The following is a 25,608-nucleotide window of genomic DNA, read 5'->3' as shown; positions in this document are numbered from 1 at the left end:
GCACAAAAAGCATGTTATTATAGTATATTATATTGAAAATGTAAAAGTACAAGTCATCATTAAATCTGTTCTTATTTGTGTGTCGTCCTCAGCCCATCACTCTGATCATGGAGTCCAGTGATGCCATGAACCTGGCCTGTCTTACTGCGGGATACTATCGCCTCCTGGTGGACGCTCGCAGATCCATCTTCAGTATGTCCCACTGCAACAGCACCGGCGATGAAACCAGTGAGTGATTTTGTGGTTTAACTCATCCATAATAACTAGTACAAGATTTTGTTCCTCACTGCTTTCCAGTTCTTTTAAATTTCTACAATAATACCATTTAATAATCTTTACATAACCTACCAATATTATAAGTGGAATCTACGTAGTTAAACCGAAACCAAAAGTATTTGTTGAGTCCACTTTCAGCCAGAACAGATTTAAAGGTGCACTAAAGGTGTAACTTTTCTCTTAAGGGCTCCGCTACCTGTTTTCGCTCTGAAGATGTTATTGCTCTGCCTGGAAAGTTGCACAGTATGGCATTAAACTTATCTTATGTTTTCATTGCTCTAAAATACCTTGAAAAACAGGCATTTTTACTGTGAGCGGGGGTTGCTTCTCCACAGATCTGACCAGTAACTTGGTTTGGTAGTGCTACATGCTTGTCTCCCTGTTGTCAAACTTTAATACCATACATAATAACATAATAACATCTCCATGGAAACAAGCACGCACCACTAGAGACGTTGCACAGTGCGTATGTAAAAGTATAAAAGTCAGTAAGCCGTTTTCAATAATAAACAAACTTCACATTTAAAACTATAATAACATATTTGTGTGTGCAGGTCCTGATCGCGTTTTGGAGTGGCCGTATAGCACCTCACTGGGCGAAAACGAGGAACAAGCTTTGAACCAGGAAGACATGTACAACCGCGACTATCCCGACAACGTCCATAGACAAGACAGCATCCAGTCTTACAACAAGGACCTCCCCGAACGAGACATGGGCGCGAACCGAAGCCCCCTACCCCCTCCTCTACCCCCCTCAACAAGGCACAAACCACAAGACTCCCCCAGAAGTGCAAAAGTATCATTTATTTTCGGAGGGGACCCACCTTTGAGTAAAACTAGAGGCTATGAAAGACTAGTAGAAAGTCCAGATATACCCCAACACAGGCCAAACTACATGCACAATAGCACAGATAGATTGCCGTATCACTACACGCATGTTTACAGTAATATCATAAGCGAAGAAGGCGGAGAAGAGCCGCTGTTGAATGAATTACTATACGCAGATACAACAGATGACGCCGAGGATGAAGACGAGGACTGTGATGAGGATTCGGCAGGCGGGACCCCCATGAGCGACGAAGGTAAACCTGTAAATTACAACCAAGATGGCGGACCACCCACTGCAGCCAGCAAAGCCACGTTTCTAACTTGCTCCGGTTCGACTGACGATATTATTGATTTGACGTCGCTGCCGCCACCGGAGGGCGATGACGGGGTTGACGAAGAAGACGACGATACGCTATTGGAGACGTTAAATTTGGCCATCGCAGCGCCCCCTCCTGGTTTCAGAGACAGTTCGGATGAGGATACAGAAGGAAGGATGTTGAGTATAGAGGAGAGTGATGATATTCCGGTTTCGTTGATTGACGCCGTCCCGACTCATGAGGAGGGGGGCAGAGGAGAGGACAGTGCTGTGGTAGAGACACTTCAAGCCATTGAGGCGCTGTCTGTGTCGGACCATAGACCCCCTCCACCCCCTCCTCCTCCACCAGGCTGCAGCAATCCAGGTGGGTTATTTTACAATCAATCAATGACTTGTATGACTGTGACAGGTTGGACTATTCATTTTACTCAAACACATTTAAAAATTACTTTTCCGACTTTGACCAACCATTTGACAAATAAAAATATATGAAAATACCTTTATTTGTCCACTTCCTGTAACTTTCAACAGATTTTTCAACTTTTCTTCACAAATTGCTTCTTGGTTGGTGTAAAAAATCATTTATATTTACAGCAGGGATTAGCCCACCAAATTAATCTGCAAAAGCCCCATGGTGAGGTTTTTTAGTTTTTGGGATTTTTTTTTTTTACTAAATTTGACCCAGATGCAGTGATGCAACTTGAGTACTTTCTTACAAAACAGATTTTTTCATTTAAAAAATCCTGTGTCATTTTGATGTAGTTCTACCTTGGTCTGTACCATAACGCCTCTTAACACATGTTTTTGAGTCTGTGTATAATCCCGATTATGATTATTACTTAATTACTTAACATCATTTCTATCATCAGTTTGTTGCAATTCATCTACCAGCTTTTTTCAGCTTTACAAATAAATTAATACAATTTGGATATTTCAAGGGGTTGTTTCTGAGTATTTGAATAGAAATAAATAAGACAGCTAAAATGACTAATGAGACTGATAATTGTATATATGATAATTAAAATGGAAAAAAATCAGTAATCAATAATCATTATGGACTAGAATCTCTACACTCCAATAGAGACTTGAAATACGTTTAAGAAAGACAAAGCCATTATTAAATCAACATGACAAGAACAATAAAAAAATTGTATTAAATCTGGTTAAAATGTAATAAATAAACAAATTGTTATCTAGTCCACCACTAAAATAAATTGGTCAGAGCTGCAGTATAGACAGGAATATTCATTTTCTGGACCAGTACAGACATCTTTAGCTTATATGTACTCTTTTCTTTTAGGTGCTTACTCTTCCCAAGGCTTTAGCCCTCAGTCCTCCTCAGACTCGGGCAATGAAACCAACTCTTCAGAGATGACAGAAATGAATGACCTGGCTTCTCACAGGCTCTTGGTGGCCACTCGCGAGGGATATCAACCTTTACTTGAAGAGAAAACTGAATTCCCTGTCTCCCCATCCACAGGCGGAGGAGGCCCCACTGCGCAGACGAAGCCAGCCAGGCACCACCAACCCCCGGCTGTACCCCCAAGACGAGGCCCCTTTCTGGACGCCCCAACGTCTGGTTTTGACAGCTTTGACGGTAGACCCCCGAGCAACATGTCTGCAACGCTACAACGACCAAGTTCTACCACGCCTGGAGGGAAACATCACCGGAAATCCGCAGACTCCAGTGGGAAATATAATACGTTTAGCACAAGGGATGGTTTCAGGAGTGGTAGTCATTTTGATTTGGAGCAGCGTACTTCGTTTTGTGATAGACGGGAATTGCAAAGAAGGCAAAACTCATTCATGGCGGATAATTTTGCCTCAGAAGACAACGTCAGACCAATTCGTCCAACTTCCTCAACATGCGAAAGACTTCTGGAAATCGAAAATACAGACGCTAGAGCCACAAACGTAGAGCAAGATGAACATTTAGTCGTAGCCTCGTTGTTATCGCCGAGCAAAAAGGCGAGATCAGGAGGGGCGGAGCAAAGTTCAGACTTACCGACGGAACACCCACCTATGTCGAGACAGCAAAGTGTAGCCCGATTGTGCGAATACCATTTAGCGAAACGGATTTCAAATTTACAGGGAGAAGCGCATAGTTCTTTACAAGGATCAATATGCTCCTCTTTGGACGCTGGTGGTAGCACGAATAGCAGTAGCGCATGTGCAACCCCGACGGATTCACCACTTGGAGCGGCGCAAATCGATTCAAAACACTCGCATCATCACCACCCGAGGCACCCACTTTCAAGTTCATCTTCGTCACTAATTAGGGTGCTAAACTATGATGACAAATCAGGTTTTCCTGGACAAGTTAAAGACATGCACCCTCACGCAGATCCCAACTTGTTAAGGAAAATGTTACCAAATATCCACCCACCTGGAGATGGCCGTTGCGCACCTACTCCACCAAAACACGCAGCTAACAAGAAGTTATACAATGATCTACATGCTAAACAGGCTATGCTAAAGAATGCTAAAGAAGGTAGCGAGGCTTATAGGCAGCTAATTAACTATCTAACTGTCAGTCAGATGCATCAAGGCGGGAAGCTACATGGTGCAGGAGGGTCCAAAAAGGAGGGTAAACGCTACATAACAAGTAATCCGCAATTGGTAGAAATGGTTAGGAATAGGGCTAATCCAAATGCTCGTTGTCAATGTATGCCGTCATCTCTATCATCTCCATTTCTGAGTCCGGGCAATTCAAATCAAGCTTTGCAAATGGTGAATAAAAATCCCCGGGCGTTTCATTCGGCAACGCTTCCAGCTAAACTTAATCGGAGTCCGGTTGTGCATGCTCAAAAACCAAATGATAATATCGATTTGCGGCGATCTACGTCTGAAAGAAGAAGTTCGTTTTCAGGTTTGGAAAGTGAACTGGAAAAAAGTGGTATAGATCCGGAAGCGTTTTTATTGGCGTATAAGAAAAATGGTTGCATGAGTCCTAATGGTGGAGCAAACCGACCTCCGCCGAGATCTAGAAGTCAACCAGGAGGGGGCGGTAATGAGGAGTGGTTCAGGCAAGATGCTAAAGCTAAGCAAGCTAACAGGTTATCCAGGCAAGGCGAATCTTTGTGTAGTCAACAAGATGCTATGAATACTATTGGAAGAGGGGACCATGCATCTGCGTTCATAAGACAATCTTCTGGTTCAAGAACTTGCCTAACGTTACCAAATCCAAATACGCAATGCCCTCCGCCTCCACCTCCTCCTCCTCAGCAAGTCCAAGCTAATAATTTACTTCAACCGGGCCCCATGCAAAACCACATATCTCCAACTCCCCCTGATCACTTTACAAGTAGCTTACAACGTGGTAGGGAGCTGAAACGTAGCACTAGCAACATTACCGCAAGTTCAGGTAGCGTCGAGGCGTTATTCGAGAAACCTGTGCGAAGTCGAAGCCAGCAACCATTGACGGCCAATGTTCCGCAACAAAATGAGACAAAAGTACAACGTAGACCTAGGAAACGGCTTTCTAAAAGCTATTCACAAGGTTCCGTATCTGGTTCCTCCCATACGACTTGCTGGTCGGCTGGTGGTAGTTTTGATTGCAGACGGGCATCGGTTGCGTTCCCATTGCAAAAAGATGCCAAAAATATGAAGGGGTCACAAAAGTTAGACACTAGTCCATGGAGATGCAATGGACCTTTTAGCTATTGCTTCTTTAAGCGTAAAAGTGAAGGAGAGGAGGATGACATTGAGTGGGAAAGACCTAGAAGGAGTCGTGATTTTGATATTGAAGGAGGCGCTGGTATACCAGTAGGAGGGCTAAACACGAATCCTATCGGGGACCAGCTTTACGGCGAAGTTCTTAATAATATGAGTTTTAGTGACCGCTTATCAAGAATCAACGCCCTCAAAGATCGAATGTACGGGTTTCCGACTGGGTTTACTGATGTAAGAAGAGATGTAAATGAACTTATAGCGTTAGTTAGGTCCAGCGTCGGACGATGCGATCGTGGTGCTCAAATGCCCCTTCAAGACATATCGCAATACAAGCAACTACTGTCTGTCGAATCAAAAGAATTGGGTCGCGCTTGTCGGAGGATGGCGCAAGCATATACGAGCCCAGAGGAAATGCTATTGGCTGTAACATGTAGCTTCCAGGTGCTGTGTTGTCTATGCGAAGCTTGTATGTGTCTGGTAAGAGGTCTCGGTGTCTCCGCCTCCCACCAGCAGAGGGAGGTAGTAGCCAAAGTGGACGAAGTTGTAATGAATTATATTTGTTTGCTCAAAGCAGCAGAAGCAGCAACAGTTGGAGCGCCGGGCGAGCACAGTATGAAAGCACTGGTGAGGCACACGAGTACAATGTCTGCTATCGCTAACGCACTCACTCGCTCCCTTAAAACGCTGCTTAGCAAGTAGAGGCTAATGCTAATGACTGTACAATGTAGCCTAGGCTGTTTGCTCACTTCTGTCTTTTAGCATCTTCTGATCTAAGTTATGGAGAAAGCTGAATGAAGATACAGTTTTTTTCCAACTTATCATTTGGTCAGGTGCAACTCCTGTTAATAATGGGTTGGAACACAGTAAATTCAATGTAATAACTCACAATTTTTTAAAAACAACCAATTAATTTATAACTTTTTACGTTTAATGAACAATTTTAACTTCTTTGTACAGTTTATTAATGGGTAACACTTCACTAATGGGTAAGACAGTATTAATTAATATAACTGATTATATTTTGGATAATATTTCAAGGTTGTCTGTGACGTTACATTTATACCAGTGCAATTCACTATTTACTAAGGGTGCGTTCACACTTGCCCTGGTTTGGTCCTTGTTTGAGCCTAGTTTAGTCCTGATTTAGACTTGGTTTGGACTTGGTTTAGTCCTAGTCTAGTCGAGGTTTAGTCCCAGTTTAGTCCCAATTTTGATGTGGTGTTTTTGCAAGTATGAACACACCCTATCAGTTGTCCTTCTGGTTTTGATATAGCCGACCTTCTGACATTAAACATGATCTTGTGACATAATGTTATAATAATTATCTACATTTGAACGGCTGATATGCTGTCTGTGTTTCATTGTAAAAATAAATCCAAACCTTTGACTTATTTTTTATTTGGGATCGATTGGGAAGATGCTAAAAGACAGATTACTTAACACACTTGCTATTTCTGAGTACAATATTGCAATGTATATTTATTTACAAAGCCATACACCACATACACTGTAAAATATGAATCCTTTTACCTGTGCATTATGTAACTTATTTGTATAGAAACCACTGTAAATACAATATTATGGTTATTATTATTACCATGTAGCAGTCTAAAGAGCCATGGAGTATTGTACATATTTATGAAATGCAGTTTTACAAATATTTACTATTGCTGTAAATGCTACTTATAGTAAAGAGATTATAGTGATACTTTATTAATTAGACTATTTATTTATATTTTAATTAGTACTGTTAACTAGACCAGGCTTTACAAATGGAGACTTATAATGAAATGGTGAATACAGGGAATATGAAGCACTTTTGCCATAGTTATGTCATCTATATTAATGTTATAATTAAATATGTAACTTCAGAAAAAAAAAAAAGTAAAATTATGTCAGCAATGTCACAATTACTTTTACAATGTTCACTGTGTTAAATGGCATTTTTGGAAACATTATAATGCTTGAACGATAATCAACACTGTATCACCAAATCGTCATTTATCTTCAAGGAAATTAATCCCAGTTTTTCAAATAAAACAATGACAAGAAGAGTTATTTTGTATTGATGTATTTATTTATTTATGTAAAAAGGCTAATTCCCTGAGGGCCTTTTCAAAATCATGTCTTGGTTCATCATCTGCTTGTCTCCATGGAGATGTTACTGCTTTGCTTAGAATGTTCCACAGTATAGCACTAAACGTATCTATATCTATCATTTATTTCATTACATTTTTATTGCTTATAAATATTTACAAAACATGTATTCTTACTGTGAGCAGGGTCGCCTCTCCACAGATCTGACCTGTAGCTTGGCCTGGTAGTGTCACCTGCTTGTTTCCACGGAGATAAATATGTTTATTGTCATACTGTGGCACATTCCAGGCAAATAAATAACATCTCCATGGAGACAAGCAGCACCATTAAATGTAGGCTCTCAAAATAAATAAACTGATACTGTATGAGGAATGCAGGCTTATAAAAGTTAAGAGTAATAAAAACATTACATAACAGGAAAAAGTATAGCACATTTCCACCTTCACTGCTTTACATCAAAGCAGGATTCGAACTGCCAACCTTCAGTGGACACTCTACCAAGTGAGCTACTGTTGGCTCTTTGACACAAAATGCATTAGGATTTAGTAAATAGTTCTTTAACCTAACATGAACATGAGGATTCAGTTTTCAACCATTAACTTGAATGAATATATTCATACAACAGGGACCTCTAGTGGAAGCACGAGGCCATAACAAATGAAAGAAAATCCCACAAGAGTTGATCAAAGATGCTTGTCTACAAAACCAGCGGCCTTTAGCTTATTGTATATTAGCTACATGTGGTTTTGAAGTTAATATGAAACATTTAGTTAAGACAATTGGTGCAGATTTATTTTTAACTGAAGAAGACGAGGTCAAACTATTTTGCATCTTAACAAATGAGTTTTTGTCTGACTCATTCCCTTTGCCTAACCACAGAGCCATTCACATCTTCAATAAAACAATCCTTTATGGTGTTTTTGGGTCTGCACGTACCCCACGCGTTTACACTAAGGATGACCTGCGCATGCGTCGAGTGAGTTTCATTGAAACTGAAAGAGCACGTGGAAAAAAGTGCTTAAACTTAATTTTAAAAAAATCATAATATATCAACGTGGTATTGGTTTACATGTACTGGTCATATATGCTCGGATTGGAAACAAAACAACATCTAATTAATAGTTATATATATTGATTGAAATTAGCCTTTTAACCCCCCAAGTACTTTTCCAATGAACCACGTGACTGCCTTATTTGCATATTGGGCGCCCTGTGTGGCACGTGTTTCAGTTTCAACCAATCAGAGATGACAACCTCCCGCGTGACCCCGCCCGCGCGGTAACCACAGCAGCGCGCTTGATCAATGCATTGTGGTTAGGACCAGGAGGCAGACAAAAGTTTAGTTAGGCTCGTTTTTAGGCATTTCTGCGGGGTGTTGTTTCGGGGTTAGACTCGTTTTGCGTTATACTAACTTTATTGACAGCTACAAGTTTGTTCGCAATAGTCGTTTGTATTTGGAAAACCTCCAAACTGGATATAACCCTTTGAAATTTACGAGCGCGGGTTAAAGAGCCAACTGGGATTTAAACTTTTAGCATCTTAGCATCAAGAGGCTGTTAGCAAGTAGTTAGCTTGACTTATTTAACGCACAGAATGGCGGCTTTATGCCATCCACGGCGTGCATTGGTTGAGATACCTGCTCCTCAACCTAAAATTGAAGGTAAGTTGACTTGGAGGCGTGAAAAAGTGATTTAATTGAGACAAATTGTGCTATCCCGCGTTATGCATTTGAATATATGGCGCCAGATTGCACACAAATGTCGACCTAACTCTTAACATTACAAGGATAAACATGTGTAGTGATTTAATAAGGGGGTTTGAATGTTATTTAAGGCGTATTTTTGAATATTTGTTGTTGAAATAGGTCGAATTAAGAGATCTTATCTGGAAATACTAGGATCTCGTTTATCTCCAACACCAAGAGGCAGAAGCCCAACGGCCCCCAGAAGATTACAGTCAAGTAAGTACAACAAGAACAACAAGGACCAGGATTCACTAAAAGTACTGTTTGTGCTTCATTAAATGACGTTTCAGTGTGAAAATGGAGTAAGCCTATTCAACCAAGCTGCAAGGCACATTTAAAATTGATCTAAAATTATAAAACATTTATGAGTATTAAAAGAGCTAAAATAATTGTTTAAAATTACAAATACAGGGGCAAAGTATCACACATCTACTAGTAAAAGTACTGAGCTAACCCTTAGAAATGTACTGTTTGAATAAAAAGTGTTTCACCCCAATTCTGAGAACTATTCGAGTCAAATGTAGTAATTGTGATAAAGGATTAGCGGATTTTTGGTCATTGGAAGTGATCAAATGTTTAACTTTCCAGATCATTTATTACATTTTTTGTTTGCTCAAAGCTGGTACTTAAACTCCTGTAGTGCAGTACTTTTACTTTTGTACAAGTTACTTTCCACCACTACTGTTAACTGTGTGAACAAGAACACAATTGTCATATTTATACTTTAACATTTGGATTTCTTCACCAAACAGCACAATGAATGGGAATGTAAGGTTCTTGGGTCACTCTGGTTTTAATGGCTGTCTTTTATTGCAGTAGATCTGTGGAGTGGGAGGATCCAGGTCCAGTGTGACAAAATGGAGGACCAGCACACACCGCTGTCAAAGCAACAACTAGTACAACTTATCAGATCTCTCATTCTGGTCGAACAGGTAAATGTTTCAGCATTTTTAAATATGAAATAGTTCTAAGTAATAGTCATTGATAGACACAGTTAAGTCTTAATTTGAAGAAAGCATTTGGATTACATTTTATTTAATACAGCTTATATTAACTGTATAAGTGGTTAGGAATGATATTATGCTATGATATTATTTTATATTTCAGGGTTTATACACCAGTCCTGAATCCTGTAATCTCAAAATATAATTCTTTTGAGTTAAAACTATATGTGGCATGTAAACTGGAAATCACCGGATTTCTTTCTAATCAGTATCGCTCTGATTACTCACACCAGATTTTGACATTTGCATTTAAACAATATAGAAGTCCAGATTAGATTTTGGTGTGCCTGTATCAAACCTCAGCCACTGTCTTTATTTTATTTATTTTTATTTTTTTTGTTAAACTATACAAACATTTTGAATTCAAGAAAATACATTGAATGCAATTTCCTTTATGGTGGAAAAGCAATAACATCTTCATAGAGACAAGCAGGTGCTGGACTCTACAGAAAAGGTCCATAGTGCACCTTTAAATATCAAGATTTCTCAATTATGAAAGAATGTTATTTATAATGATTATATTATTGCATGACTGGCTAACACAACATAAACCCTGTGTATATTGTGTAGTTCTGTTTGGTTGGTTAACTCTATGTGGTAATTCTTTGTTCTAGAGTCAAGAGCCCAGAGTCCTAGCATCAGATTTGAAGTTTCTCCAGGAGGACCTCCACTTGAAGAAGGCCAATGTTTACAGATCCATCCCATACTCCAGACTGGGCTCAAACAGGGACGCACACTGCTACAGGAAGGCCTATCCTCACCTGGTAGCATTTAAAGTAAGTTTATGTTACTCTCAGGTATAACTGTTTGACCATTTATGTACCACGCCTGAACCATAGACAATCAGCTCAGATCAGTTAATCAGCTCCTCAGCTCGCAGCAGTTTGGTTTCAGAGCAGGGTATTCAACCGAAATAGCAAACTGCTGTTTTATTGAAAATATAAAAAAGTCCCTCGATAGAGGTGAGGTCGTAGGAGCTGTGTTTCTCGATCTAAAAAAAGCCTTCGAAACCGTTAATCACAGTTTGCTTTTATCAAAAATGACATCATTCAATATCGCCCCTGAGGCAATTTGTTGGTTTGCCTCTTACCTTCAGGATAGGAAACAGTGTGTTAAAGTGGCCGAAAATAAATCTCCATTCGCAAATATTCGCATGGGCATACCTCAGGGCTCCATATTGGGACCATTGCTGTTTAGTCTGTTTATAAATGACTTGCCTTTGATCTGCCCAGGTGTCCGCTGCCAACTTTATGCGGATGACGCAGTTTTTTATGCACCCGCCAAGACACCAGAGCAGGCGGCGGATGTTTTGTCCGCATGCATGGCTGAGGTTAGTCAGTGGCTAACTCAAAATAAGCTGACTCTAAATTTTGCAAAAACTACTTCTATGTGTTTTTCTATTAAAAAAATAAATGTAGACCAAAGATTTCAAATAAATTTACAAAATGATAAAATACAAGTAGTTAACGATTTGAAATATCTTGGGTTGGTCTTAGACCCCCAACTAAAATTTGATAAGCATGTTAAGAGTATAGCCAAAACAATACAAAGAAATCTAAATTGTTTTAAATTGATAAGGCAATATATTCCAAATCAGGCAGCCCTGCTGTACATGCATGGTATGATTTTTTCTCATATCTCCTACTGCATGACAGCATGGGCCCAGGCAGCTCCCTCAGCCACAAAGCGCATTGGTTCTTTGTACAACCAAGCAATCAAAATTATGGATCGAAAGCCAATCCGTTTTCATCATTGTCACATCCTTAAAAAATATAATCTATTAAGTTTTGAAAGTTTTACTAGTTTATGTTTTCTTAAATTATGTTTTAAGTGTATTTATAACTTGGCCCCAGAACCACTCAGTACATTTATACAAAGATTAAACAGCACCAGAGTGACAAGAGGCACCATAAACAAGAACTGTACAATCCCACAACGCAGAACCTCTTTTGGACAGTCCGCCTTTTCATATCAGAGCTGCAAACTGTGGAACTCACTGCCCACTGAAATAAAAAACATTTCTGAGTTGAAAATGTTCACCTCTAGGATTAAGAAATGGCTGAAAATGAGTCAAAACTGTACCCACTTGTAAATAGGCAGTATGACAGAGAGAGAGAGAACGTGTGAGTGTTGAATGTATTTTTGGGCACTGATGTATCTATTTTAAGGGGCAGGTGTTTTAATATATTTTGCATATTGGTGAATTGTGGAGAAGCTCAACCAGGGACGGGAGTTGAGAATTAGCTTTTGCTATAAACTCTATATGCATCACATCAGCTGCAATGTTCATGTTGTAACTATGTCAGATTGCATTGTCCCTGTCAAATAAATATATAAATAAATAAATAAATCATGGACACAAAATTCTCTATGTGCCTGTTGCTACAGTGCGATCACGTGGTTAGCTGACACTACCCGGAGCTGCGTCACATTGAACACTCCTTCACATACAAACGAATGGTGAAGCCAGTCCCCTGAAATTAAAGAATATAAAATGTTTATTTCAAGATATTTATGTCATTTATCTGGTCATTCTTCTCCTCATCAGTACCATGTAAAAGAGGACGTTCACACACAATGATTTAAAATAAAACACTTTGACCTCACATGAATGTGGTTGGTGGGTTGGTACCAGCTGACACTCTGGATTATTGATAATTGCTGGCTAATGCTAACGACTATAGGAGAAAATACAGGGGATTGGCTCTGGTGTGCTAAAATCTTTTCGGACTAACTGAGTTGCTAAGTGGTCGATAGCTTTAGCATCGAATGGTGTGTCTACTAATTATGTTTATACTGAGAACTTATACCAATCACCAATATACTCAGAATATACAACATTATAACAGAAGCAATTCAAAAAAGTCCTTTACTTTCTGGTCTTGTTACTGACCAATGCATATTTTCTTTAGGTTTCTTGCCAAGAATGGGGCCAAGTTTTGTTACGAAACCAAGAATGGGACGTAGTTTTGGAGCACACTTTGCTGGCGTGGAGATTCACCAGTGAGTTACCCCAATGGGACACGGCCAGTCACAACGCTCTGAGAGAACAATGCTTTAGCATGCTAGCATCGCAGAGTCAAGCTGCTCTTCAACACTACAATCCACCAGCCAGCAGGGGGCGCGAGTTGCTACGGAGGTATGTATACAAACACTGTGGGCTGTGTCTCAATTCGCCTAATGCACCTTTTGAAGGGTCCCTTCGAAGTACTCTTCAAAGTGTAGTTTGAAGGTTCCGTTCGAGAATCTGGACAGGTCCACACCACGGACCACACTTGTACTGCTGTCTTTGAGTGTACGATACGTACATTACGTACGTGATTTTTTTTAATGATGTATTATTTAATAGAAGAAAAGTCAAGATGTCGTCGTCACAGCCTTTTTTTTAGATTGAATATCAATAGGCAAATATAACGTTCAACGTGATTTTTTTTTTTTTTCTCATTTGTAGCTACTTCATAACTTTAAAGGGTTAACAAAATATACCTTGTGAAAATGTAATAACGGAGACAGACGTAAAAATATAATTTTCACATTCATAGTCTATAAACCAGAGAACACTGATTAGTTGTACATAAAGTGGGATATTGCAGTTTAACAATTCGGTATTTTGGCCAGTGTCTACACCACTTTAATAACAGTAGAGGGCGCTGTTTCCCTTCTATGCCGTGCCAGTTCTTTCCATATTATTATTGTGAGGGATTTTCTAGCAGTGCAGCACTACATCAAGCTAATATCTTGATTTACTAACATGAAGGTAAATGACACGTGCCCACCGGGGGGTGTAGACCTATGGAATGTACTGGAACACATGAAGATTTTGTGCACGTCTCAGGACTCTGTTCTGTCCTTTCTGGAGAGTCTGTTGCTTCATTGTTCACATTACCTGTGTGGATCATTAAACTCTTCTGACTTTGTTTCTCTTGGTCTTTGACGCTTACAATAGAAACGAACATTCTTACATTATTCTTATTGCAGTAATAATTTCTAATTGTAATAATGTTTTCTTATTGTGTAGCAATAACTGCACATTCCTTTATTCCATATAACTCCCTTCCTTTTTAATCATCACACACACAGTACAGATCTTTATTCAGATTTAATAGTTTCATGTCGCACTGTTGTAGATGAGGTAAACCAGTACGAACATTTGAACGTATATTGCGCAGCGGACTCCATTTTCTTCTATTTCTTGCGTAGTCGCGGTGCATGATGCGATATAGAAGTGCGTGAAGTGTGCACGCATGCATGCATCTCCATGGAAACAGTGGAAAGGGAAGGGCAGGTTTGTTGGGTGCGTTGAAATGGGACAGCCCTTGTCGTGCCGGAAATTGCGTAACTGCCCTTCGATGCACACTTCGAATGGTGATTCTAAGGCCAGTTTGGCGAATTGGGACACGGCCTGTGATTGATACAGGGCAGGAATATTCATTTTGATAACAGCCAACTGCTATTGATAGGTCAAATGGACATTTTAATTGCATTTTTAGGTTATCCACCATATTAAACACAAGTTGGTTTACTAGTGTCATTTCTGTATGGTTTTTAAGCGTTGGTTTATTTAAATAACTGCTATAAAAGATTGCTCTGCTGGGATAATTAACTGTATGTAGTCTGTGCTCTTACTGTTTAAAAAGGTTTAGTTGTGGTTGTAGTATCTGGTTTGCACAGCCTTAACCTGCAGAGAACGCATACAAGTTTTTACTCATTCTCAGTATATGAACCATGCCTCATGTAAAAGCTCAGAACGTCCAGAATTCACTCACTGAGCTGCATAGGCTGCACTAGCACTGATTCATGATTGGCTGCAGGTGCTGGGGTGTACTGAGTCCTTTTAAGTTTAAACCAACTGGATTTCAGCAAATGTGTACATTGTTTTCTTGATAATAGCTTTGAAACACTTTGAAAGATTTAAATGGCAAAAATCTTTCTAATCGTAAAGATCACATTCACCATCAATCCCAAAGTGAATGTTTGTTATTAGGTGCTGAACTTTAAGCTTCATGCTTGAATTATAAGTGGCATTTATGTTGAGGTCATTTAGTTTAAATTAAAATGTGCAAATAGTTTATCCATTTAAAATGACTATTCTTATATAAAACTCATGGCAAACTTGTTGACATTTAAAGTACCTACATAAATCTCTTTAAATTGCATTACACCCATGACCCTCTCTAAACTGCCCTTTTTTGTTTATTTCAGATTCAAAATGGCGCAGCAACATTCACAAGCCATCACACCGTGCATTGAGGCGCTGCAAAGGATTCTGGGAAAGGCCGATGACTCTGCCATGGACACAAAATAAGCTTTAACCAATCAAATGGCTCCACCCTAGTGGTACATGTTTTCTTGTAAATGTAATTAATGTTTGTTACGTGGGCCAAAACATTTTCAGTGGGCGGTAATGACAGTATTGTTCCAAAAGGTGGCGCCGAATGCAATAAGCTCCGCACCATTGGTCTTTAAGTGGTAATAATACACTGGGTCATTGCTCCCAAATGCAATTACAGGCCATTTAATCATACCTCTTTTTCTACGGAAGCCCCGATTGACAAAAATATCTCTGTGCTCTATAGAAGATGTAAGCTTGTATAGTAGCTTTAGTGTATTTTTGTATACTTCCCATTACAGTTCCAGGATTTGCCCTTAGATTGTAAATATTTTCGCTGATACTTGAATTCTCTCCTTTTTTTCTATGTTTTGTTTTGTCTTGTTTGCGCTGTTGCCAATGCCTACACCTGAACACTTGAAGAGTTTTGATTAAATAGATTAATTTAAATAAAGCTGTTTGCAATTTGTACATTTTGGTTTTTGTGTTTTGTTTTGTTTTTTTGTGTTTATTAGTTTCTATCACTTACAAACCGCTACTAACCGATTTTTGATTGTTTTGGTTAGTTTTCACTCTATCATTGCTTTTGGTGCTCAGTTTCAATAGTAGAAGCTTGATTAAAACTTACTTGCAGATGCACCATTGTAACTTTTTGGTCTCCCACCTGCTTGTTTCTATGGAGTTATTGCTTTGGCTAGAATGTTCCACAGTATTTCCATGGAAACAAGCAAGTGAAAATTAGCTTTATGCACCTTTTCTATCTAATGGCTATTTAAAAGTCAGATTTGTTTGTCTTGTGTTTATTGAAATAACCAATTACAGAAAAAAAATGCACGTGAAGTTTGTTTTTTTCAGTTTTTAACCACAAGATGGAGCCAAAGCTGCAGTATTGTCCTGTCACAGTGGGGTCACTTACGTTTACACATTACTGCAGCAGAGACAAGGAAAGTCCAAGTGCTTGTGTCTTTATATTGGGTTTAAAACTATAAATGAACTGTTTCTAACCATAACGCAAAACAAAAATAATTAGCCTTTGTGGATGTAAGTTAATAAACCCACAATCTCCCACAAAAGTCAAATCAAGTCTTGTAATAATTTAGTGCCAGACAGTTGAATATTAAAAGAAAGAAGGTCAAAATTCTGATTATGTGATGAATTTTTTTTCTTTTTTTCTTCGGGTCACATTTTATAAGCAAACACTGGGCATTTCAATCTTTTTTTGTTTTTTGAAGTATTCCCTGATAGATAAATGTCATACAGAGCTCCAAAACTGATAATGTATTTAAAAACATCTCAATATACACCAGAAATAATAGTTTGACTGGCCCAATGTTAAAATAATCATAGTTGCAGCTTTATTGTGGATCCAGTTTTGCTTTCCTATCAGCTTCTTCTTTTATATTTCAGCTCACAGTGTCAGAGTCGTCATGACGATTGCTCCTAGCCAGTTTTCCGTAAATACATGCGGATTAGGAGACACTTCCGCAGCCCGAGCCCTCACCTGGGAGCATCCGACCGGAGAAATGTGTTTCCAAGTTGGATACAGCCAATCCTGGAGACGCTTCAAGTCACTAAGAGGTACTTATACTGCTGTTATTTTGAATCTCATGGTCCACCACAGCATGACATTACACTTATCTGCTGCCATGGAAACAAACAGATTATACCACCAAGACAAGTTACAGGTCAGAGCTGTGGAGAGGTGTGCTCACAAACAGTAAGAATGCATGTTTTTTGCCTTATTTTTGAGGAGTAAAAACACATGTAACTGAGTAAACGCAAGATATAAGTTTAATGCTGTACTGTGGAACATTCCTGGCAAAGAATTAACATTTTCATAGACACTGAAGTGACAGTCTCCCTACCAGAAAAAGTTACGTAGTGCCCCTTTAACATAGCCCGTACTGCCAAAGTGAACTAGTCAGACATGGGGAAGTGACGTTCACATTTAATGCTCTTTGCTTTGCTTGGAATGTCCCACTGTAAGGCATTAAATATATCTATCTTGCAATGTTTTTAATGCACAATAATACGTTGTAAAAACATGGCTCACCACAGATCTGACTTGTAATTTCACTTGATAGCTAAATTCTATAGATCATTTTAATGCCATACTGTGTGGAACAGTCAAAGCAAAGTGAAGATCTCCATGGATACAAGCAGTGGACAAACCAGAAAAGTGACATAGTGCACTTTTAATTGAGGAATGTAGTTATTAAATGCACTAAAAACAACATTTTTTTTACTTATACAATAGCGTACATGGGTTTGGAGCTGGATGCGCCTGTCTCCTGTCTAGTCTATTCTGACTCACCTGTGAAATACCGAAGGTCGCTCCCCGTTGGGCACTTTGTTTGCTCCATAATTGTCGTAATCATCTCTTCACTGCGTCGTTGGGGTGTAATTTTACCACCTGACAGGTTCCTATATTTTTCAATGTAACCTCAGCTCCTCGCCCACGAGTCTCATTTTAAATCCAATCTACAAAGTTGTACAGATTTTACAGTTGTATCGTTTTAAACTGTAGCTTGTCTGGTTCCTGGTTATTTGTTCTTGATATCACACAACTGGCGATTTTAATCATTTAGAGTTTATTAAAGGTGCACATGTCACTTTTCAGCACCTGCTTGTCTCCATGGAGATGTTATAGCCTAACCTGAAGTGTTCCACAGTACAGCAATAAGGTTATCTATCTTGTATTAAGTTACAGGTGTTTTATTGATTAAAAATAAATTGAAAAAGATGATTTCTTATTGTGAGCGGGGTCGCCTCTCCACAGATCTGACCTGTAACTTGACTCGGTGGCATTCCGTGGTTACAGTATTTCCACAGAGGCAGATGAGTTTAATGCCATACTGCAGAACAATCTATCTCGGCAAAGCAATCGCATCTCTATGGAGACATGAAGGTGGCAGAAAAGTTTCATAGTGCAGCTTTAACAAGTTCATTTTCTGCTCATTTCTGCTCATTTTAACTAATCTGGATCTTTTTTTTGTTTTGAACTTTGGTCAGAAGACAGTATTCTTCTGTTAATTAGCTTATTAGTGTTTTCATGACACTAAAATATCAAACTTGATTTCGATACTAAAAATGGACTTGCTACTCAATAATGATTCTGATGCCCACACAATCATTTTTTAAATTATTTTTAACATAAAATAATAATATTTTTTACTATACAATGTGGTCTTGCATTAGTTCTGATAAAACTCAAGATGAAACTGTTCAGGGAAAGTCTTATTTGAATTAGTCAATGATGTGATGTTTTTTCAGTATCGATAATTGTTTAAATTAGTATTTCGATGCTAGTTTTAGTAACGATTAGTATCTGATTTTCGACACTTTTGACAACCCTAGAGCCTGTGGTGATGATTTATATCTGTGACCAGGTCCATTATTAACAGCGTCTTTGTCCCTTGTCCCATATCACATGGTCCTATTGAATGTTGTCATTTGAAAAGCAGCAATAGGCTCAAATTGCAAGTGTATTCCAGCGAGCACGAGCAGATCTGGTATTATGGACATGTTTGGGCTTTTAGGAGGCTACGAATGGGGTTTAATGCAGTTTTGAGGCTGTTATTCTCTGCAGAGGAGGAGGTTGGACTGAGGACAAGCATAAACTGTGAGTGCTGCAGCGGTCAGCCATGAAGAAAAAGGTCAAAGGTCACAGGAGCACAGGAGGGGGCGTTCTTTTTTATATATGTACAGTCTTTACTATAAGGTGTTAAGTCAGAAGAAAATCATACAAGCTGATTATAGTCTTATGTATAAAACTCAAAAGTCACATGACCATTTAATGCATTTTTATTCACTCCACTCAAATCACTTCACAAAAATGATATGTTCCACAGTACGGCATTAAACTGATCCATATCTATGGAAACAAGCTGGTGACCCCGTAAGTCCAAGTTACAGGTCAGATCTGTGGAGAATCAACTGTTTTTCAATATGTTTTTGAGCTGTAAATGCATCTGGGATTGTATAAATGCAAGACATTAGTTTAATGCCATACTGGGGAACATCTCCACTGAGACAAGCAGTATAGATACATTTACTGCCACTCTCCAGGACAAAGCAACAACAAACATCTCCATGGAAATAAGTACATCCACCAGAACGGCAGCCATAAGAACATTAATAACACCATTAGTTACCGAAATGTCCGTCTTTACTACAGCAGATGTATCCAAGTATTATAACATACAGAGAAAAAACAGACCAAAAACAGACAAAAAAATGACAAAAAAATGACAAAAAAAGACAAAAAACAGACAAAAAAATGAAAAAAAAACAGACAAAAAACAAACAAAAAGCAGACAAAAAACTGACAAAAACAGACAAAAGCAGACAATAAACAGACAAAAAAACAGACAAAAAAATGACAAAAAAATGACAAAAAAGACAAAAAACAGACCAAAAACAGACAAAAAAAACAGACAAAAAACAAACAAAAAGCAGACAAAAAACTGACAAAAACCAGACAATAAACAGACAAAAAACTGACAAAAAAAGACAAAAAACTGACAAAAACCAGACAAAAAACAAACAAAAAACTGACAAAAACAGACAAAAAACTAACAAAAGCAGATAAAAAACTGACAAAAACAGACAAAAACCAGACAGACAAAAACCAGACAATAAACAGACAAAAAACTGACAAAAAAAGACAAAAAACTGACAAAAAACAGACAAAAAACAAACAAAAAACTGACAAAAACAGACAAAAAACTAACAAAAGCAGATAAAAAACTGACAAAAACAGACAAAAACTGACACATAAACTGACAAAAAGCAAACAAAAAACACTGCAGCATCGAACCAGGGAGTAAAGCTTCACCTCTTCTCTGATCTCTCACCAGGAGGCTACATTACTCTACTTTGCACGTACAAAATGAAAGAAAAGAAAAGAAAAAATCAAGACTCCTCACACATCTACAAAAACCCTACAGTCTGATGTATATTGTCTAATGTTTTGTAGAACATTGACTCTTTCTTCAGCCTTAGGCACTACAGCTTCTTCTTAAATTTAATATTTCAATCTTTCCCTGATACAAAATTTCAAAACTTGAGGGAATTTTAATATTTCATCCTTCACATTTTTTATTTCAGTCCAGTATTATTGAGATGTGGAAGTGTTCTGCTGTATCTGCACCACACTTTGTACCTGCCTCTTCCTCTGTGCCGGGGTCAGGAAAAACTGCATGAGTGTGATAGTAACTCTTTAGGGAGGGTAACACTAGACCTCTCCTCCTTTACTGCAGTAGTAAAGTTGTATATTTAATAGTCCGCCCTGCACCTCACCGTATATATATCTGATATAAATGTGTCCCGTTCTTTAAGGTTTATCTTTCACCTCAAGAGGAACATTTTGAAATATGTTTTGTAGCTGAGGCAACATATTCGTCTTTATCGCCTCCACTCTCAAGTACTTCATTGACCGCTGATCTCAGTTAATCAAGTACTTTTGTTTTATACTCTTTATACAGTTGTAACTCTGTCAGTGTCATTAAAACTGATAATGATGAATCTCGGTCCTCAAGATAAATGAAAACATCGTCTGCAAAACTATTTTTTCTGTTCTAGTCCTGACATACTTCAATACACAGCTATATCCACTGACCTAACAGCTCTGGGAGGACAGTACTACTGTAGTACTACCACTAGAGCTGCTTTATAAGCTTTTGATAATTGCACATTGTAAAGAAAATACATACTACTACAATTGCTACTTTTACTACGACTACTATTATGCTTCTACTACAACTACTACAACTATGGCTACAACAGTGCAATTATATATGCTAGTATTACTACTACTACTACTGCTACCACTGATACTGCTACTACTACTACTACTACTACTACTACTACTACTACTACTACTATTACTACTATTACTGCTACTACTACTACTGCTACTACTACTACTACTACTACTACTATTACTACTACTGCTACTGTTGCTACTGCTACTATGCCTACTACTATTAGAGATGCTAGCTTCTTTAATTACAACTACACACAGGAACATGTATACAACTATAAATATCACTGCTACTGGCTACTGATACTACTACTACTACTACTACTACTACTAATACTAGTATCAAAGTATTCAAAATGTTTAGATCGTGGTTGTATATTTCCTGCCTTTGCTTTTAAATGATATAATCCACCTGTAGATCTGACAAATATTGTGTTTTGAGCTTTACTGCTACATTCATGTCGTGTTTCTGTGGATCATAAAAGTACGACCAAACTGTGAGTAAATCCCACGTGTGAGTTTCTGTAGAACACGTTCTACCTTCTGCTTTTTGTAGTTGAAGAATTATCTGGACGAGCCACAAAACCTGCAGATTTATTTCACCAGGAGAAAACATCACGATCTTCAAAGGTTCTAAGGTAAAGGAATAAAAAAGTAGAGACTGATGCATCGCTGGTCCAAACTTAAATAAGTAACCTCCAGAAATGCTTCATGTTGTTGCTTTATTAATATTTATAGGGCCGAGTATTGACTGGGACTTGAGGAATGCGTCTTGGCAAAAGGTAAAGTTGATTTTTAAAAGCTTATTTCCAAGGTTAAGATTTGAAGGACGTGAAATAAATTCTTTGGATGTAAAAATAAAATAGATTTACAAATGTTTTGCCGCTTGACTCCTGCAGGTTTGAATCATTATTATATCAATTTTAAGCCAGATGCCCTCCCTGCCACTCATACACTGGTGTTTAAGAGCCAGGGAAAAAAAACTGTATTTTTTGTCAAATATTGAGTTATTGTTGTCTTGTAAACCAGGACTAAAACAGGAATAAACCAGGACTAAACCAGGACTAAACCAGGACTAAACCAGGACTAAACCAGGACTAAACCAGGACTGAACCAGGACTGAACCAGGACTGAACCAGGACTGAACCAGGACTGAACCAGGACTGAACCAGGACTGAACCAGGACTGAACCAGGACTAAACCAGGACTGTACCAGGTGAAGTTACAGTGACCCTTTATGTGAAACTTATTCCACATATTTCAGTACATTTTCTATTCATGAGTCTCGTCCTGTTTATATGCAACATTTTGAGGAGTTTTTCCCGTTCGAAAAACAAAATATTTAGTTTTAAATTGTTAATCGCTATGACAACAATCCTATTTATTCACCATTGAGAAACAAATGCACAGTTTAACCCAGTGCGTCCAAAACAGAAGCGTCACAGTGAAACCGCATCACTCACCTGTTTACATCGTATCACTCCACACTCACTGCTCCCAAGAGGATTCTGCATTAATATTTCACACTGTAAATAACAAGCACTGACTCTCCACTGAAGAACTGCAAACAAGAGGAGGAGAGGAGAGAGGGAGGAGAGGAGAGAGAGAGACTAAAAGTACTGACTCTCCACTGAAGAACTGCAAACAAGAGGAGGAGAGGAGAGAGGGAGGAGAGGAGAGAGAGAGACTAAAAGTACTGACTCTCCACTGAAGAACTGCAAACAAGAGGAGGAGAGGAGAGAGGGAGGAGAGGAGAGAGGAGAGGAGAGAGGGAGGAGAGGAGAGAGAGACTAAAAGTACTGACTCTCCACTCAATGACTGCAAATCGAGAGAGAGAGGCTAAAACAAGTGAAGGAGAAAGGAGAGGATGGAGAGGAGATGAAAAGAAGGAGAGAGAAAAGAGAGAATGGGGAGACAGAGAGAGACTGATGATGTAGTAGAAGTAATAGTTGTAATAGTAGTGGCAGTAGTAGAAGTAGTAGTGAATAGTTTTGAAGTGTAGTCTATTGAAGTAACATTTCCAACATATTTAGAGCTATTTCCGTCCTTATAATTAAAACCCTCTTTGAGTTTGAGCTTTTGAACATGTGATATTTTCATGATTTTTTTTTTTTTGATGAATTCTCTGCGTCTTTCCAAACTGAAGGACACAGGGACTTTTAAAAGACCATAATAAATACATAAATACATAAATAAAAGACAAATGTAAGTAAAAAGAGCGTCTCATTCCCAACGTTCCCATGAAGCCATCTGTCAGCAGAAGGATAAATATGAGTGTTTCATTATTAAACTTCCCCCGGGAACAAAGTCTGATCTAAACAAACTGCTCCTTTTATTTGGTTTACTCTTCTGTGTCCATCAACTCAAACTGTCGCCTCACTCTGATGTAAAGTACTCAACTTTCTACTTGTTCTTACTAATATTATTTTGAAGTAACAGTCCTCTTTGTTGAGAGCACTTTTGTCTGTCCTCTCCACCTCTGGTCCTGACGCTTTATCAGTGTAATATTTCACTCACTCAAGAAGTAGATGTTTGTTTCCAACCTTGTAAAAGATTCAGAATGTATTTGTCAGGGCAGTGCAGCAGTAATGACCTATGACCCATGACCTATGACACAGACACCTTTTCACTTATGTCTCTACTTTATTTCCATGATTATTTACACTGTAGATTCTCACTGAAGCATCAAAACTATGAATGACAAACTGGAATGTAGTCCACAAAAATAAACTCAAAATAACTCCAAACATTTAAAAAACTCACATATCCTTTAACCTTTGCTTTGAACCCTGATTTGCACTTTTGTCATTTCAAAGAACCTCATCGAGAGAAGGACAAGAGTTTGAGCTGTCGACAAAGCAAAGGGTGGAGACTTTAAGCATTTTTAGTAGAGTTATTTCACTTTTTTCTTTACCGCATAATTCTTTATATCTCACTTCATATATTTGACGTCTGTTTGTGTCTAAATTGTAGAAAGTCATAAAAGTAAATGGAAAAAACATTGAGTGAAAGAGTGTGTCCAAACTTTTGACTGGGGTCTGTGTTTGTGGTGGTGGGGAACTGGAGCACCCAAAGGAAAACTATATAGACACAGGAAGAACATGCAAACTCCACATGGAAAAGTGCCACAGTGTCTGACAACACAACCTGGAGAATCCTCACACTGCACTGTAATATCACCTCTATGCCATATAAATAAATGTAAGGATTTCATGAAGGTTTATGTGTCGACCTTTCCTCATTCAAAAGATCAGATATTTTATTTGAGTATCTTAGTTGCTATGGTGATGACGGACCGTTGCCATGGTGTGAACTTCATGAATAAATGTAGCTTTTACAGTGTAACTTTTCAGGTTGATGGTCCAACACCTGCTTGTATCCATGGAGACATTATTGCTTTGTCTAGAATGTCGAGGTCAAGTTACAGGTCAGATCTGTGGAGAGGCGACCCCACTCATAGTACGAATGCAGTGTCATTTTTTAGCGTTAGAAACAAGATAAACAGTATTAATGAAGTACTTTGGAACATTTCATGTACAGCAATATATTATCCTTAGAGTCAAGCAGGTGCCACTCAAAAGGTTACGCAGTACGTCTTTTAAAAACCCCTCCATTCATCAGTATAAAGCTCTATTTGAATGTGCCTCTCAGTGTAACGCCTCAGATCTTCCTTAGGCACTTGGAAGCCTGGCATCTGTAGCCTCCACTTTACCATATGCTCAATCATTAATTCAGCCTTCTTATGAATTAACAAGCTACTGTCACTCCTGCCCAATGTTTTTGTCCCTTCTGTGATGCCGTAGCTCAGGGCTGCGAGAGTCATCGAAATCAAATCGAAATCGAAACTTTTATAGATGCAATTCGCCCAACGCAAAGGCTCTAAATTATCTCCTGTCTTGGTCTGCATAAAAACTGTTATCCCTTTAATTCAGATCTGTACAAACATGTTCTGAAATGTGATTCTTGTATTTGTTTCTCGGTTCATATTTCAGTCTTTTTTGTCAGTTCTTCTGGGTGTGTTTAAAATGTGAACTTTGAACAGAATCCCATTGTTAAAACATGAATCACAAATCAAAAATATGAAATGTCAGTCTTGTTTAAGCTTCATTAAATGTAAACGATGTCATTTGTTTATATATTTATTACACAGCCAAAAGCATCATTAATTTAAGGACAATTTAAAGTCAAATTTAACTCAAACAATGTGTCAAATCCAAAATCTAAAGTTTATAACCTGCATATACTAGCAGAACTAAAACTCTAGGACTTAATACTAAAACATGTCACTAACCTGATTTCATGCACTTGCTTTAGCTGCACATAGACGCTTAGAAACCATTAAATGTACTGGGACCATAGGCCGACACAACACATGTGACAGACCTCATGCTGCATATGTGTGCACGTTTGGAGGGCTGGGTGTCCATGTTTGTGCAGAATTCATTTAGCTGTAAGTGTCTGGTCCATCCTCTCAGGACACTGTAAAAAGAAACAAATCTGTGCTGTGCAAAAGAGCCACACAGACACACTGAAATATCTGTCGTATCATTTTACATGTTGGGTTAGAATATTTGTTTA

At 38.4% G+C, this 25,608-nt stretch overlaps 2 protein-coding genes across 2 annotated transcripts in view; both read left to right on the top strand.

Moving 5' to 3' along the window:
• The window catches only part of LOC117384244 (FERM and PDZ domain-containing protein 4-like), a 92,154-nt gene extending 86,278 nt beyond the window's left edge, over positions 1-5,876 (top strand). The window contains exons 14-16 of the mRNA XM_055228309.1: positions 93-228; positions 831-1,784; positions 2,721-5,876. Coding sequence (XP_055084284.1) covers positions 93-228; positions 831-1,784; positions 2,721-5,791 — 4,161 coding nt within the window. The 3' untranslated portion in view covers positions 5,792-5,876. The remainder of the gene's footprint in view (positions 1-92; positions 229-830; positions 1,785-2,720) is intronic.
• Positions 5,877-8,430: 2,554 nt separating this feature from the next.
• On the top strand, positions 8,431-15,736 carry LOC117385193 (uncharacterized). Its single transcript, XM_033982466.2, has 6 exons — positions 8,431-8,849; positions 9,054-9,149; positions 9,750-9,865; positions 10,552-10,713; positions 12,850-13,076; positions 15,140-15,736. Exons 1-6 carry the CDS (start codon positions 8,783-8,785, stop codon positions 15,240-15,242), a joined length of 771 nt encoding a protein of 256 aa, XP_033838357.1. The 5' UTR covers positions 8,431-8,782; the 3' UTR covers positions 15,243-15,736.
• Positions 15,737-25,608: the final 9,872 nt, after the last annotated feature.

Source organism: Periophthalmus magnuspinnatus, chromosome 2 (genome assembly GCF_009829125.3).
Source record: "Periophthalmus magnuspinnatus isolate fPerMag1 chromosome 2, fPerMag1.2.pri, whole genome shotgun sequence".
Lineage (NCBI taxonomy): Eukaryota > Metazoa > Chordata > Actinopteri > Gobiiformes > Gobiidae > Periophthalmus > Periophthalmus magnuspinnatus.
The sequence above is the reverse complement of the archived record's forward strand: the minus strand, read 5'-3'. Positions and strand labels throughout refer to the sequence as shown.